This window comes from Macrobrachium rosenbergii, chromosome 44 (genome assembly GCF_040412425.1).
Source record: "Macrobrachium rosenbergii isolate ZJJX-2024 chromosome 44, ASM4041242v1, whole genome shotgun sequence".
Classification (NCBI taxonomy): Eukaryota; Metazoa; Arthropoda; class Malacostraca; order Decapoda; family Palaemonidae; genus Macrobrachium; species Macrobrachium rosenbergii.
In genome coordinates, this window is record NC_089784.1 from 12,148,788 (window position 1) to 12,165,583 (window position 16,796).

General features: G+C 39.3%; 1 protein-coding gene across 1 annotated transcript in view; it reads right to left on the reverse strand.

Annotated features, from left to right (window-relative positions):
• Nucleotides 1–16,796, reverse strand: part of LOC136829342 (Ca(2+)/calmodulin-responsive adenylate cyclase-like) — a 272,221-nt gene that overhangs the window by 179,909 nt on the left and 75,516 nt on the right. Inside the window, 1 exon segment of the mRNA XM_067087752.1 lies at nucleotides 8,481–9,174. Coding sequence (XP_066943853.1) covers nucleotides 8,481–9,056 — 576 coding nt within the window. The 5' untranslated portion in view covers nucleotides 9,057–9,174.

Below are 16,796 nucleotides of genomic sequence, written 5' to 3' on the forward strand. Positions count from 1 at the left end.
TCATTTAACTCGATGGTTATATTCCAAGTCTACAGCCATTCGTATATCAGGGTGTAGCCTCGATAGCACCAAAAATTATTCGCATTTTAAAAAATTAAATCTTAACATATTACTCTTTTATTATTACAGAAAATACCTCATAACTATTCCACACCATATATACATATTTTTGAATATTCTATTCAACATAAATTCAAAATGAATGCTTCACCCTGTGACAAACCTCTGGTGGCTAATTATACTGAATTTCACACTGCAAGCATAATTTTTGGATTATTATGTCCTGCCAGAGAGCTTATTAAAGCGGTATGTCAGAGCAAAGCGAAGGAAAACTGAAAAGAAACTGCAACAAGGCATAATAAAAGTGTTGACAGGTAAACTGAATAAGAAGCAAATACAGGCAAGAAACAATAAGCTTGGCATGAGCAGAGAGAGAGAGAGAGAGAGAGAGAGAGAGAGAGAGAGAGAGAGAGAGAGAGAGAGAGAGAGAGGCGGAGGTAGTAAGTACAAGTGCACTGTTAATCCTGGCTCACTCTTTTAAGAGAGCACGATGTACAATACCCGCAGTACACAATGCAAGACGACCCCTGAAACGTCACTTCCCCGACCGAGAGCGACACACAACAATCGATATATAAGGGATTCGTAAAAAGGAAAGAAAGAGAAATACAGGATGTGGGCAAGAGAAGTTTACGATCACGGAACTCGGGGAATGCCGGGGAAGACTTTGCTAATAATGTTAAACCTGCGGAAGCCAAAATGGAGGAAGGAGAGAGAGAGAGAGAGAGAGAGAGAGAGAGAGAGAGAGAGAGAGAGAGAGAGACCGGAAGTTGGGGCTTCTATCGAAGAAAGAGTTGCGGGTGAAGAGAAGAGGGGGGAGGGGGACTTTAGCCACAAAGACTATTTCATAAAACGGGCGACGATATCTGTATCCATTCATACTTGACATGGAGCTGCAAAGGTGCCTTGTACAATATTTCTACTCTCTGACTTGCACCTCTGAGACAGTTGTTACGATGGACAGTACTGAGAGTGTGTGTGTGTGTGTGTGTGTGTGTGTGTGTGTCGCACGCTCGCAAGGGAAAGAGCAGAGGGATTACTTGTATCACTTGGAGGGCACACATTCCAAGAAATAAACGCCGGTTCTCAAACATATGTACAGAGGCCTAAACGTCAGGGTTTAGAAGGGTGAAAGAAATCTATGGCGTTCTTTTACCACATTTCCATCGAACATATGCTGTAGAGTGTGTGTGTGTGTGTGTGTGTGTGTGTGTGTGTGTGTGTGTGTGTGTGTGTGTGTGACGGCTCCCTTACATTACGAGAAGCTATCTTAACTAGTATAGCCAAATAAGATACTTATCGCCTTGGGCACATGTGAGCGAGCCGTGCTCAAGTATTTGTTTTGGACATGAAAATAGAATACATATTAGCAGCAGCCTAAGCAGAAGCAGCAGTTGTAATAAGAATTTGTCTAGATACCGGATCCCTGGCTACCTTGGACTTTCACTCGCTCTTGTTCTTCGCTTTTTTCTTTTTTTTTTTTTCTTTTGCGCTGAGGGCGTCTTAGGAGTTACTTTCTTGATTGAGCTTCTTTGATTGGACGTATCAATCTCAACGATGCGTTAAATGATCTGCTGTTACAGCAATAAGATTTCAAATGTTTATTCATGCAAAACAGCATACGGAAACTTATTTTTTACCTTACTGCGTCATTGTCCAACAAACAACATTAGGGCTTCCCTCTTAAGAAAAACTCCGTCAATCTCTTTTTCGGGAACAACAAACAATATTCAATTTTGAGATAAATCAAGGGATAAAATGAACACTTCTTTTATAGGATATGAAGTCTACAATGACCTCCTAAGATATAAAACCCTAATTTTACGAGGTAAATTAACACGGACTAAAGGAGACTACCAAAATCATTATTCTCTCTCTCTCTCTCTCTCTCTCTCTCTCTCTCTCTCTCTCTCTCTCTTCGTATAGCAGGCGCTTCTAATTTGAGTCGTTCTGTCCAATCTGGCAAAAAAAAAAAAAAAAAAAAAAAAACGGGTTTCTCCGAAACGTAACATAGAAATCTCCCTTGGTCATTTACCACTCTCCACCGTACCATCAACAGCCGAACATCTTTAAATGAGGACACTAGTTCACATTGCGTCAGGGTTAACCAACTCAGGAGAGTTTAGCTGAAGCAATACATGTCCCCTGCCGATGTCCGGCCAGCTCTTCTCAAAGAATAATCATATACTGATGAAATGTTTAAGACACCATTATGGCTCTTCGCACGGTAAATCACTACAGGGATTTACCATGTAATTTTAAAACAAGAATGCCCTCGAAAGCGACTATTTTTTTTTTTATGAATGTCGTGATCATTTTCAATGTCTTATAGTCACTAACGCTGACGTCATCTTAAAGGTTTTCATTGGCGGATTATGCATGCCAAATATGAGACCTCTATTTCTTACAGTTCAACAGTCATGATTAAGGTTAAAGTTGTGTACAAACCTACAAAAATGAACCATAATTCAACTGTTTGGGTAAGTCTACGAAACGAGGGATGTATAATAGATAGGAAAGCGAGACTGATGATCTTCCGTCATATACGGTATATAAGGATGGTGAGTTCCTTGTGAAGACAGCAGGACTGAAATTCCTTCAATCATGTATGAGGTGTTTCTCTGACAAGAGGGACAGACGCGCTGACAGACGGACCGCCGATCTGCCTTAATCAACATCTGTGCACAGTGGTTTGACCGGTATCCCTTTAACTTTGTAGCATGCCTTGCAATGACAATTTAAGCATGACAAACACACTGACGGGCAGGCATACCAACAGCCTGCCTTTAGATAAATCTATATATGATGGTTTACCTTTATATCAAGTTTGGCTGAAATCGCTTCAACCATTTAGGGGGAGTTGCGACCAATGAAAAGGGTGACACACACTGACCGACAATCTATCTTCACGATATATATACCATGACGGTCGTCCTATTTATCGAGCCTGATTATAATGCCTTCAGCAGAGTGAGAGGGGTTGTCATGGCAATTTAAGCTTTACAAACAAACTAACGGACACAGACAGACAGACAAACAAAGGGATAATCTCCTTCCATGTACGTCTATGAATAATGGTCTACAGTACATTCATACCAAGATTCACTGAGCTCCATTCAACCATGAATGAGTTGCAATGACAAGGTACACGCAACAGACACATAAATGGACAGATTGACGACGACCTCCCTTCAGGAAGATCCATGTATGATGTATACCTTTGAACCAAGTTTCATTGAAATCCCCTTGACTGCGTAGGAGCTGCGATGAGAAGGTAACCATGACATAAAAGCTGTAACAGATACGGATAAATGGGCGGACATAGATCATCTCCCTTCGTGTAAACTTATGCATAATAGTTTACCTTTGTCCAAATTCTGACTGAAATGTTTTCAGCGAGTAGAAGTGGCGATGACAGAGTAAGCGTGGCACAAACACTAACGTGCAGAGGGACAGTCTCCCTTCCGGCACATCTGTGCACGACTGTTTACGTTTATAAAAGGTTCGACTGAAATCCCTTCAGCCATGTACGAACAGCACAGCAAAGCAAACAATAACACCCACACACTGATTGACAGACAGGCAGACACAGATAGGGAGTTAGATAAATCCCTTCACGCACGTCTATGCATAATGGTCTACCCACATACTAAACCAGAGTTGCGATGACAAGGAAAGCGTGATAGACACTTCAATCGCGTCGAAGAAACTGTGATGACAAGTTAAGCGTGAGAGACACACTAGAGTACCCGACTCGGTCGAAATGGAAAAAGCAATATTATTTATTACGAGTTAGGACATTGGAAAGACTCTGTGGCTGTTAATATTAACAGTAGCAATGGAATCATTCTAGCTGTCGCCAAGGAGATATTCCAATTTCATCACCATTTCAATATTTGCATTACTCCCACATTCTTCAAGTTTACTGCTTGTCCATCCCAGCAACAGAAACGGCAATATAATCTTCCTGCATGGGCACTTCCTACAGAAAAAGACAACACTTTCATGCCCGATTATATAAAGAAATTATTTGGGTCTGTTTAAGCTCAAATGGTGATGTCTTGACCCAAACCGTGTGGACATGGCGCGAGTTCGAAGTTCAATAAAGACACTGGACACTTTCAAGCCATGTGTCGTCATTTGCAGCAGAACATCTTTTGATGCATTTACTGGAAGTGACAGATCACAAAGAGACTTTTCGACAATTCACAAGCTTCATTGGGCATGTCAGCAGATACTTCATACAAAGCCCAGGTTCGCTTACCTTTAATGAAAACCTGTAATATACACCTGCCTTTAAAAATCTTTCGAATCCCGCAAAGTGTGAGCGTGACCATGCATGATAATTTAGAAAAAATTACCTGCCGGCCCGCGTCACGAAATATTTACATATTACGTTAAATCTTATGTGCCTTAGAGATTACGAAGAGAAAATCTGGAGGCGTAATCTGGTCTAAACTACCGCTCAAGGAGAACACCACACGTGGCTTCAGAATATAGGTACAATAACTCTTGAACGTCTTCAGTTTTACTGAAATTAAGGAAAACTTACAAATGGCACATTAAGAAAAATGAATGGTCTCCATTACAGTTTAAAAATTACCATTATTCCCTAAACGTAAAACGAAACGTGTGCATGAGCATGCGTAACTCGGAGGGAGGGAGGAGGGAGAGAGGGAGGGGAATGCCAACTTAGCAGGGAGGGGAACGTCATAGAGTACTAAGCATCTACAGATCAAGTGAACATCTTTGCAGTGTACTGACAGTCGTCAATATACCCCTTTGATGCAGCTTCGAATGCTTCCGTACCAAACTTCCGTACTTCATATCGCAAAGGTGACTTTCGTTGCTGTGGTTCGGTTTTAGGGTAATATCAACAGTTTCCTAATCAACTGTCTTTTTCTAGTGCAGATTACGATATAAATGATAAAACTCAAGATAGTAAAAAGGGCTTTTTAAAAATTTAGCGTGAAGAATGTCCGAACTTCAATCGACCACCTGCACATGATTACAGACTAAGGACAAGTCTCTCTCTCTCTCTCTCTCTCTCTCTCTCTCTCTCTCTCTCTCTCTCTCTCTCTCTCTCTCTGTCTTCATGGTCTTAAAAATACACACCTGTGACCTTACGGTTGGGCTTGAACTAGACATGACCGGTGTGTTAATTCTAAGACTCGATTCATCTGAAGATTAGTGACAATGGGTTAGCATTAATAAGGGGAATGAAACGAGGCCAAAGAGAACTGAAGATTAACAGTGGAATATTTATTAAAGTTTCAATTTTTTTCCCCACGGAAGAACGACGCCATGATGTCTACAATCTTAGCAGCACTGCTTTTCATGTGTCATCTATTCTCCAGAAGCTTGCAAATTTAGCCACGTTAATGAAACTTTGCGTTGCGCTGTTATTCAACTGGTTCCCCATTCATTATGAATTTTTGCCAAGTCATCACCCACAAAGATTACCGCTTTTCATGAATTTTAATTTTTCCAACAAATACATGAATAAACGATGATTTCCTTACATACAATCAATCTACCACAACGTGGTAAGCAAAAGCTCTACACAGTAATTCCTAGTGAAATTACCTTGGCGGGAAAAAATACTTAAAAATAAACAAATGAATGAATGAATAAACAAACAAACTGAAACCCGCGGCTAATGCCACAAATCACCCTTTAATATCAAACATTTATTACCGGCCGATGCAACCCAACACACCTCGAGACCATCAACCCAAAAATTTCACCATTTCATTTCTCTGGGACCTGAAAAGTTTAGCCAACGTGGTAATCTCAACCGATTTCCAGGCCAGCCATACATCAATAAAGCATTAGGGGAAAAAGTACGGGGGGGAAAAAATCCGGCTTAAAGGTGAAAGGTGTGGCTACGAAGAGCCTCTGCCGCAGCAACGAATATCAAGGGGATGGGGAATCAGTCAGTCGTGGAGGCAAAAGCAAAAAAAAAAAAAATAAAATAAAAAAAAAAAAAAAAGGAGCGGATGAAAAGCAAGGAGTTAAGAGGGCTTTTAAGTTGGTACCGGAAGAGCTTTTAATGCACACCGGCATAATAACTATGGGATTTAGTAGTCACCTGAAGTACTCTGCGCCTTTCATTTGCTTCATTTAACAGACGGAGCTGGAACAGACCTTCGTTATACATATAAGGATTTCTAGATCCAGGCAAACAAGAAACGAAATACTTTTATTACGCCAAAGATCAGATGATAAAAATGAAGAGAACGGGCCAGGACAGAACTCTCAATTCCGATGATTTGATAAATATCCACATCTTTAAAAATGTACAGTTCAAACATTTAACAGAAAACAAAATCAAGCATAGAATTCCGCAATTTCGAGACATAGGAATTCAGCATCAGCATAAATGGTATTCAACGATAAACTCATTTCACGGCTACAAATGGCATTTTGTTTTTATAATGGGCATGCATAAACACACAACATTAGGTACGCTGATTTGAAACTGTCAATATACATACTGGCTCCGAAAAGTGGACATATCTTAACGGCTGGCTACATCTAAATTATTCAAGCAAGGCACGAAACATGGTTCGTACAAGCATTTAACGCTTGTAATGGCACGCTTAATGTCCACTAATACGTATCCTACAAACTTCCCAGTCTGAATTTACATCAAATGAACTTTCATGACTTGGAATAATGGGCTTTTTAGTGATGCATGGAATATTAAACTGTTCAGGAGTTTAACATTATCTCATTATTTCTTTAGATTTTTTTCCCCTTCTATTAAAGGATTCTAGGCAAACCGGATTTACTTTAATTCCGAGTTTACTGGGATTCAACATGCAATGATTATACCTAGCCTGTTCAGGCTATGACACATATAAAAACATTTTTTTAAAAAGTAACAGCTTTTTAGATATAATTCTAACTGCTCTTCATAACCTAAATATCATACAAACTTCGTAACGTCATTTAGATAAGTATGATTCAATTAGCAAAACAAGTGTTTTCATATAACTTTTGTCTGTTCAGTTACTTTCTTGTTCGTTTTAAGGCTGTCGTTCTAATTTAATACCCTCTGATACCATTCAACGATGCAGAGGAGGAAGCAACATGGTTTCTGAACTGTAAGTTTCGGTGGGAGTCTACTTTCCTAGAAGATTATCTCGGCGATCTTCCCTTGTGTTACTCGATACCTAGAAGCTGTTTTTCCTGTTTGTAATGTAGACGGAAGGGATAAGTTTCAGAAGCAGAAATGACCTCTACTTTCTGAACACGAAGCCGCCGCCCGCCAGTTGTGAAATTTCTAACCCAGTGAATATTTATTAAAGTAAACCTGCAGAAGTCCGATGACGTTCAGTTTTGGAGAAACATAAACTATTCGGTGCCTATAAAAAGTGTTACAAAATTTACCTGTGCACTATGAAGTAACAGTACTATCTGCAATTTATAATGTTTTACGTAAAAAACGTTTAAACGAATAACTTCGCCTACACTGAAAAAAGAATGCATGACACTGACACCAATTATTTTTCTACACTATACATAAGTGAAAATGGGCATTCAAACAGCATTATGGTGAAAAGAAAAAAAGCTTCATTTAATCACAATGAAGAATAAAATTAAATGTTAATAAATACAAATCACACTGTGATATTTATAACTTTACACCGAACTTTCTACTAAGCAAGTTGATTTGAAGACTTGCCGGTGTCTCAATTTTAAGACTTTCCTATACACTAAAACTCATTAGATTCAAGAACGATACAGAACACAAACATTCAAGTTTGATCTTAAAATGGTAACTGGGCTTATCGTTTTCTCAACAGCATTTCATGCATATAAAAGTAAATTCAGATCCAATACAGACAGGTCTCTTACTGGGGAAATTATAAGTTTCTGTAAATACGTATTTCAAAAAACAAAAGCAAATTCCCTTCATGACTACATACCACTAAAATTAACTATTGGTAATTTTTAAATAACTTATATCAAAAAAGAAATTGTAACATAATCAAAACGAGGAAAACAGTTAATAAGCTATTTTCTTCAACCTATAATACTAATCTCAAAGCGCCATATTTATGATGAAAACTGAGCCTTCTATTCAGATTAGGTTAAATTATTTATTGGGCAAAGACGAGCGTTGCAGGGAAAGCACATAAAATCATACCCTCCAAATGGAATGGAATGAATGATCAGCACAAGACTGATCACCTGAGAACGTATTACCGAGAGTATAATTTTAGCGTATCAAAATAGATTACAAGCGATTCATCTAACTTACTTATGACAAAGATCTTAGACTAAAAACTTATAAATATACAATATCACTTTACCACTTAACAGCTGTATGGGTAACATGTAAACGTTTGTAATACGAATCATGAGAGGAATATACAATGAATAATAAGGAAAAATCTACCGTCATCACTTACCTGTTGCCACTGAAGGTGCGTGAAGGTGGTGGCGAGTGTAGCAGCGAGCGCCGCCTGTCCAGCCGGAAGCAGCACCCCATAAGCGAGCGCCAGCGGCGTCGACACCGGGGTCAGAGCATAAACGAGGAAAGCCATGAACGTCGCGTGCCACACGCCCTGACCGGCCGTGGGTATCGTCTGCCAACCTTTCCACCCCCAAGTGGTGGGCAGAGGGAGCGCCAACGTCACCACCACCGCCCCGAGTGCTAGCAAGAGGTAGCAGGTGGGCAGCAGGTAAGAGTGTCGCATGATCCTCGAATGCAGGATGACGAGAAGGGCGGCCAAGATGATGGACAGCCCTAAGAGAGTGATGGGGGCCGGGGCGGCCTCCTTGACGTACGAGACGTGGAGGGCGGCCAGGAGCAGCGACAGCGCCAGCAGGAGAGCGGTCGCAGCGGCCACGCTGGCCTGCTGCAGCTTGAGAGTGTATCGTCGGTACAGATTCTCCAGTTCGTCATTCTCGAAGCGGTGTCGGTGGCAGAGCCGGGAAAAGGCCACCTTACGGTGTGGTGTCATGGCCTTCACACTGTGGTCCATCCTGCCAGGCGCCTACCACACCTCCTCCACCTTGACTCCACTTTCTCACCGCAGCTACGCGATCTCCCACAACAACGCCCGCGAAGCACCACTTACGCCAAGACACCTCATATCACACCTGCAACCAGAAACACGACAGAATGAGCGTTAGATTAGAGGTTGAGTGTTTGCATTATTAGGAAACTTCTGCAAAGTCCTTAATAGTAACTTATGTGCGTCAATCATTACGCCAAATGTAGATGTTGCCCGCAGACCACTCAAGCTACCACGTCACAGGTGATCATTATGTACCCAACGCTTATAGTTGTTACAACTGCTATTAACCTAACAGTAATAATCAAAATGTTAATACTGAAACCAACCAGTACTTATATAGAGGCCATGTGTGTGTGTGTGTGTGTGTGTATATATATATACATATATATATATATATATATATATATATATATATATATATATATATATATATATATATATATATATATATATGTGTGTGTGTGTGTGTTTGTTGTATGTGTGTTTGTTTTTGTGTGCGCGTGTCATTTCAGTTGCTAATTTCATATGTACAATTTCCACTTTCATGCTACAGAAATTCTTCGGTGTTCTATTCTTAGAGATTCTGTTGGTAGATGAACATACACAAAATAGAAAAAGATAATAAGATGAATAAGATGTGATCACTAAAACCAATAGAAAGTAAGAGTGAAAATAACCCGCTGCTAGACTCAAACAATAAAAGATTTAGAGAAAAAATAAGAGGCTGACGAGCGTGAAAAAATACGAAAATAAATGAGTACAGAATAAAACTGAACGAAAAAGTGAAAGTAAGCTTGGATTAAGTGAAAAAAAAAACGGAAAAGGGAAAGTAATATAATTATCGCAAAAAAGTAACCACTCACAATATGACCTTTATGAATGCAAAAAAAAAAAAATGCAAAACAAACTGAAAATTGAAAATACGAGTCTGATGAATGCTAAATAAAAAAAAACGCTTATGAGTTGTTTATGAATAAAAAAAAAACGGTATCAAAAGAATGAAGATACGAAGTTGATGAACACACCCACACACGTAAACGACAAAACCCAGAACAAAAGGCTGGTGGAGGCGAAAAAACAAGGAAACAGAAAAGTTGAAACACGAAGTTGATGAATGCGAAATTCATGGCGAGGAAGTATAAATGACGGGGATTAAACGATTCTCTCAACCCACAGAGGGGATGCGCGGACAGGGGCTTAATTTTGAATGCCTGGTCGGCAGCCCTGTTGTTGTTCGTATAGATCATGGCATCTCTCTCTCTCTCTCTCTCTCTCTCTCTCTCTCTCTCTCTCTCTCTGTGACCCCAATCTATTCGGAATATTCACACCATTCAAAATGCTTTATTTTATAAACCAGAAGAAATCACAAGCGCACATACATATGTTAATACATGTGTACACATATGTATATATATATATGTATATATATACATATGTATATATATATATATATATATATATATATATATATATATATATATATATATATATATATATATATATATATATATATATATATATATGCATCGTTACGTATTCCTCAACTTTTCCTCCAATGAGAATGATTACGTCTGTTCCCAGGTCATATATGAGACACCCAGCTGACCCATAGCCAAAACCCGTTGGAAATAAAGGGGCATATCCTTATTTAAAAACCCTCTCCGCTCCGAAGCCACGTTTAAGTGTTTTTTTTTTTTCTATTTTGGCGTGCGGTGTAGTATCTAGGTCACCTACTGCTTTTGTAGCTTTAATTTCAAAAACTTCGAATACCAGCTGGCTACAAGTGGAAAATGATACCACGAAAGAAAAGGGAAATGATAATCAAAACATTACATTTAAACAATAAATTTCCTTAGACTGACTAAAAGGAATATTACTTTACACTTTATGCAAATGTTTGTAAAAATGCATTAAAGTCATCAGCTTATTAACACTATAAAGAATTACCTAAAAAAATTCACTATATAGTGCGGTAATTGTTATATAAAATATACATTTCTAACTCTCCTTTCATAAGAAATTCTGAATCGTTGTTAATCGTGTTCTTCGTTGACAGAACAAACTGACATTTAAACTTGACCCGTCAGCATACTAATGCGTGTACTCGCCTCTCTCGGGCCTCAACAGGTAAATGCCTTCCGGGTAAGGAAGCTCCGCAATTAACGCGAAACGCCTGCAGTTCACCACTAATGTTAGCCAAGTGTCACACAAGTACAATCAGACGAGAAGACGCTTGCAAGCACTGTTTACTATTATACCTCTTATAAGTGTATTTACGTGATAATTAACCGTTGGCATTTTCTGCTTAGTGATATCTTTATTTCTGGATTTTACGACGTTCTAAATATATTGTAATATTTCTTTAGAAATATTAAATATATCTAAATATATTGTAATATTTCTTTATAAATATATTAAATATAATATATCTAAATATTAAGATGTGAAGAACAATTACGTGTAAAGGCTGAATAACACACACTTCACTTTTGCTTACTTTTTGTCACCTAGAACGAAAACTTAAGATACTCAACATGCGTTTACTCCTGAGGCTGCAGAGCATTAAAAAACTACTTTAATATAATTTTGCTTAAAAGTTTTTACTGCATCTCCCGCCAATATGATCACCGCTGGACTACTTTTAACCTAGATGTTGGGTGCACTACAGGTAATGTAATGAGCTTTCGTAAATTTTCTGTTTAAAATACTTCCTGTTCGGCATACCATCTACGTATTAAGTAGTATACCGAGGAACTGATTTCTGTCCTCAGAATTTATCAAACTCATGGGGTTCTTTGGAATTAGATGTTTTTATAATCTGTTATGTTAGATTTTAAAGTGCGACTACACACTACACACATGTTGCAGATACGAGTTCTTCCCCGAAGATAAGTGGAGTCGCTAGCTGCAATAATTAAGAGCAAATCTAAGATGGATTTGTCTGTAATGCAGTCAGTGGAGCGAGAACCTCAGCTAAATCAAAACCAAGATTTTACTCTGAAACCGATCCCGCAACACAAATCTAGTCTACGATTCACAATTTCTTTGTTACATCATATTCAGTTATCTTAGCAAAAATCATTGTTATCTCTGACTACAAGAACTTGGAAACGTGTTCCAACGTTACGGGCTGCTCTAGGAGCAAGAGTCCGTGCTGGCACAAGGCCAGCTAAATCTGAAACAACAAACAACAACAACGTGTTCCATCTACTCATTCCTGAAGATTAGGTATTACCTGTAAATGACCATCAAATGAAAGCAACTCTGATTTCGAGCAGGCTTGAACTCGCACACCTAGTATTGTGGAATTGGAACTGGCATATAAAATTTAGGACAAAGGCCAAGCGCTGGGACCTATGAGGTCATTCAGCGCTGAAAGGGAAATTGAGAATAAAGGAGGTTCTAAAGGCGTAACAGGTGGAAAAAGTACAGTTACACTGTGAAACAAATGTTAGGAGAGGGTGAAAAGTAAGATGGAAGAAAGAGAATATGAACGGAGATACAATAAGAGGAATGAAAGGGGTTGCAGCTAGGGGCCGAATGGACACTGCAAAGAACCTAAGTAAAGCCTACAGTACACTGATGGCACTATCCCCCTATAGGGTAGTTATTTGCGCTATGCATACACCATCCGTAAGACTATTTTTGTGCGCAATGTACACCATCAGCCTTGGTCAGTATTATTTCACAAAGTTGCTTTGTAAAACAGTCGAATTTACACTAAAGAGAGTTTTCAAGTGATATAGGCTATGGATATTAATTGCTACAGGCATTTCAATGAGAACTCTTTCTTTAGCTATAGCGCAAGCTTGAAATTAAACGTAAGTGGTGATGCATACAATGTTACCAACACAGGTAAGGGAAAACATTTTCTTTCTTCCATAAGCAGGCACTAAGTTGCATTGTGCCTATTTATCATCTACTTAAAGCATACTTTGGTAGCCAGTAAAGATGGAAGTGTCAATCCTTTCTTCACGTGATAAATATACTCTCTAAAATGATACATGGTGGCTTGAAAACAATCAGAATGTTAACTGCAACTGGCCATTAGGTGTAAATGAAACAGAATTGATGGAAGACGAGTGGTAGGGTTGCACAGGAATTCTAGGAAGTTACAGATGATTGAACGAGGGGAGAGGGAGTGTGATACTTAAGAGCGATACAGAAATGACAGAATACAAAAGCTAAGTGCTGGAAATGTATGAAGAGAATGTTAAGCAAGATATTCTTCATGAAAGGGAAGTGTGATTACCAAATGCAGATGACAGAACGCATGGAACATAATAAATAAAACTGACTTGGGACTTAGTACACATGTGGGTAAAGTCAAGCTGGTTGGGTGAGAATATAGAGAAGGGATGATGGAAAAAGATGAGATTAATTTACATGAAAATATGGATCCGAGTGAAGCCCAGTGCCTTGAGGTGATATGACCATGTACAAAAGGAGAAGACAGACAATCAAAAAGATTCGATCAACAAAAGAAATCCTTCTGAACGAAGCCTTTAATCTTGATCGAGTGGTTAGGAGGAAAACCGAAAAGACGCTGCCTTCCTATCTATTTTTAGTAAAATTATTTTATACTGGTGACGCTTTATATATATATATATATATATATATATATATATATATATATATATATATATATATATATATATATATATATAATATATAAATAAACCTAAATAGTGTCATATGAAAGAACAAGAGGGAATATCACGACGATGATACAACTGGTTTTAGAAAAGGCAGGAATTCAACAGATCAAACTCTTGCGATAAGACATACAGTATCGTGCAACAGTGATGGAATGTAAAAATCCCCTTCTGATGGCTTTTTGTTTACGACGATGCAGCTGACCGCGTCCACACCCCAGTACGTGAAGCCAACTGAAGTTATCTATGAACGAGGCAGATGCAAAGTTAATGTTGGAGGGGTCTTGCCTACTGAATTTGCAGTAACCAGCGTGGAGTAACAAAGGAATGTTATCGAACCTTCGGTGTTTGCTCTTCTCACTGATTTTAAAATGAAAAAAGTGGTCGGAAGCAGAAGAGAAGGTTTAGACTGGAGTAACGATAGCAACTCGGCAGACTAACGATATGGAATTATTGTTTTAGTCGGCAAAACACCACAAGATTTAAAATGCAAAGCTCGTAATAGAATACATCGAACATCTACAAAGATGTAACTCAAAATAAACATAATAAATACAGAAGAAATGAGGATCGTGTATGTACAAAGGGATAACATAATACCAAATGGAAAAAGGACTAATGAGGTTGAACCTCTCCAATATTTCAGAGCAATGATATCAAATACAGGTTCTCTTGAGTTGGAATTTAATGAGACCCAAAAAAGCAAATCAAACAAAGGGAAGGGCGACAAGATTTGAAAATCAAGTAGATAGAAACTGCATACGAAAGTACGATTATACACAAGACTCATGCGATCTGTATTGCTATACAGACACGAACCTGGTATGACAATAAAACTATATCGAGAAGTTGCTGTCGATCTGCGTATAAACCTTTAAGAATAAAATATTAGGTGTCTGATGGCAGGATAGAGATGAAAATGATACAAGGGAAATTATGGAAGCCCCATATGTAGATGAGGTAATGATGAGAGAGAGATGGAGGCAGCGTGGACATGTCCCTTGCGCAACCCTAGGAGAGAATAGTACGTGATAACGTCAGCTGGGTTCCTGTGAGCACTAGAAAAGCCAGAAGACGCAGACCTGCTTGGAGGAAAACTGCGATATGAGACGCTGGAGATGACTGGAAATTTATGGAAAATAACGCACAGGATAAACAAGAGAGGCGTTGGAAGGTGACGGTGATGGCGAACGTACTATAATTCTTACGTGCATGAAACACTTTTGACTTAACAGCTAAACTGATAAGGAGGGAAGGGGGGGGGACGTCTTTATGTTTCTCCCTTTCTCCGCCGCCTGCAACCCCTCCACAACAGCCGAGTAACAACTAGGTCTCCAAATCACCGGTCAGGTCAACAGAAGCAAACTGGATTTCCAAGGAACGCACATAGTTGTTCCCCCTTGTCTGGTTCCGTAACCAAACAATGGCTATTCAGTTTGTACTATACAGCCAATCCAGTTAAGAGGGAGAGCGTATACGAGTTCGCGTATGTAAAGTAAATGGAGCATGTCTAATATTCATGGTATTTATATGAAGGGCTTAAGCGTCAAATCGAATCTTTTAAACACCACGACAAATCGCAGAAAAACATAAAAGTTTTTCTCTTTTAACTGAGCATCATTCAAACTGCCGGAAGGTGGCGCGCACCAAAATCACCGCAATCGCCATACAGTATCAAACATTAACAACAATTCGAGCTCCAATTACGAATTTCATAGAGGGGATTATTTCAGAAACAAGGAACAGCTGACATAGACAATCAGCTAAGGTTAACGTTCGTTTGCAATGTGGAACTGAACAGCATTTACGTAGAGACGATTACAAACACAGCAAGGAAAGCAATGAGTCAGAGATGAATCGCTTTCATTAGGGCTCAACACTTATTCACGAGGGTTATCAAACATTCACAGAATACGTGAGGTCTAAATGGCAGGTGCATTTCTGATCTATCGCCGGGCTTATATAATGATATGTTTTAAATAACCCGGATAAAATGACTAACTCACTGCGTAACTCACACTTCTAGAACCACCATTAATGAAAAAGGCCGTAAATTGTTAAATGGAGTGAAAACCTTCTTTAGATTAAGAAACCACGACGGACACGACGATGATCTTAATCAAACGACGCTTAAGTTGCTTCAAAGAATTTGAACTAATAGTTTTTTTATGTCTGAGAGAGAGAGAGAGAGAGAGAGAGAGAGAGAGAGAGAGAGAGAGAGAGAGAGAGAGAGAGGAACCATTTTCCACGTCAACGCCAACAGTTGGGGTTTTCCTTCATTCTACCAGGTGGCAATAATTAAGGTAGGTGGGATAGTGACGAGGGGGACAAGAGGCGAAGCAGGAAGGAGGAGCAGGAGATGGGTGCGGTAGTAAGGATGTGGGATGGAAAAGGGGTGGACGAGAACAAACGGTCCCCTTTAACACTGCCACACCCGGGCACTCACTGCAAACCCACGTCCAACATTTTACTACTTCTCAGCGCGCCCCGGCCTCCATCAAACGTCTTTATCACAAACTTTCGTTCGTCGTAAGACGTTGCAACGTGCATGTTGCTCTCCGCCTAATGTTTCCCCTTCCGGTGGGCTTATTACCCGCACTTTTGACATATAAGATTCCTGTTGCTTAGTAAAATTATGTACTCCTAGCTTTATAACCAGGTGGAAACTTTCCAACTAGATCAAAGGGAAGTGGGCTAACTGTGACGTTGTCAAGATTTCCAGCCTCGATAAACGACGGCAAATAAAAGGCCAAATCGCATAAACCTGGTTGGTGATGGCGTCAACGAACTTCGCCACGAGGATGCTTCTCGTACTTACGGGACGGGCCTTAGCATTTCCGGGGAGGAGCTGGGTGGGACATTTTCCTCTCTTCACCGTGGCTTCAAATTATACGATAGCTATGCAAATGAGCACGTCGTGCAAAACAGACAACATTGCTCCAAATCATTCAACACTGTAACATAAAAAAAATGCGACAAACTACAATTAATCCCTGCCAAACTTTCTTTTATCTACCAGTAAATTTCCTTATAACCTTTAAGTTTTTAA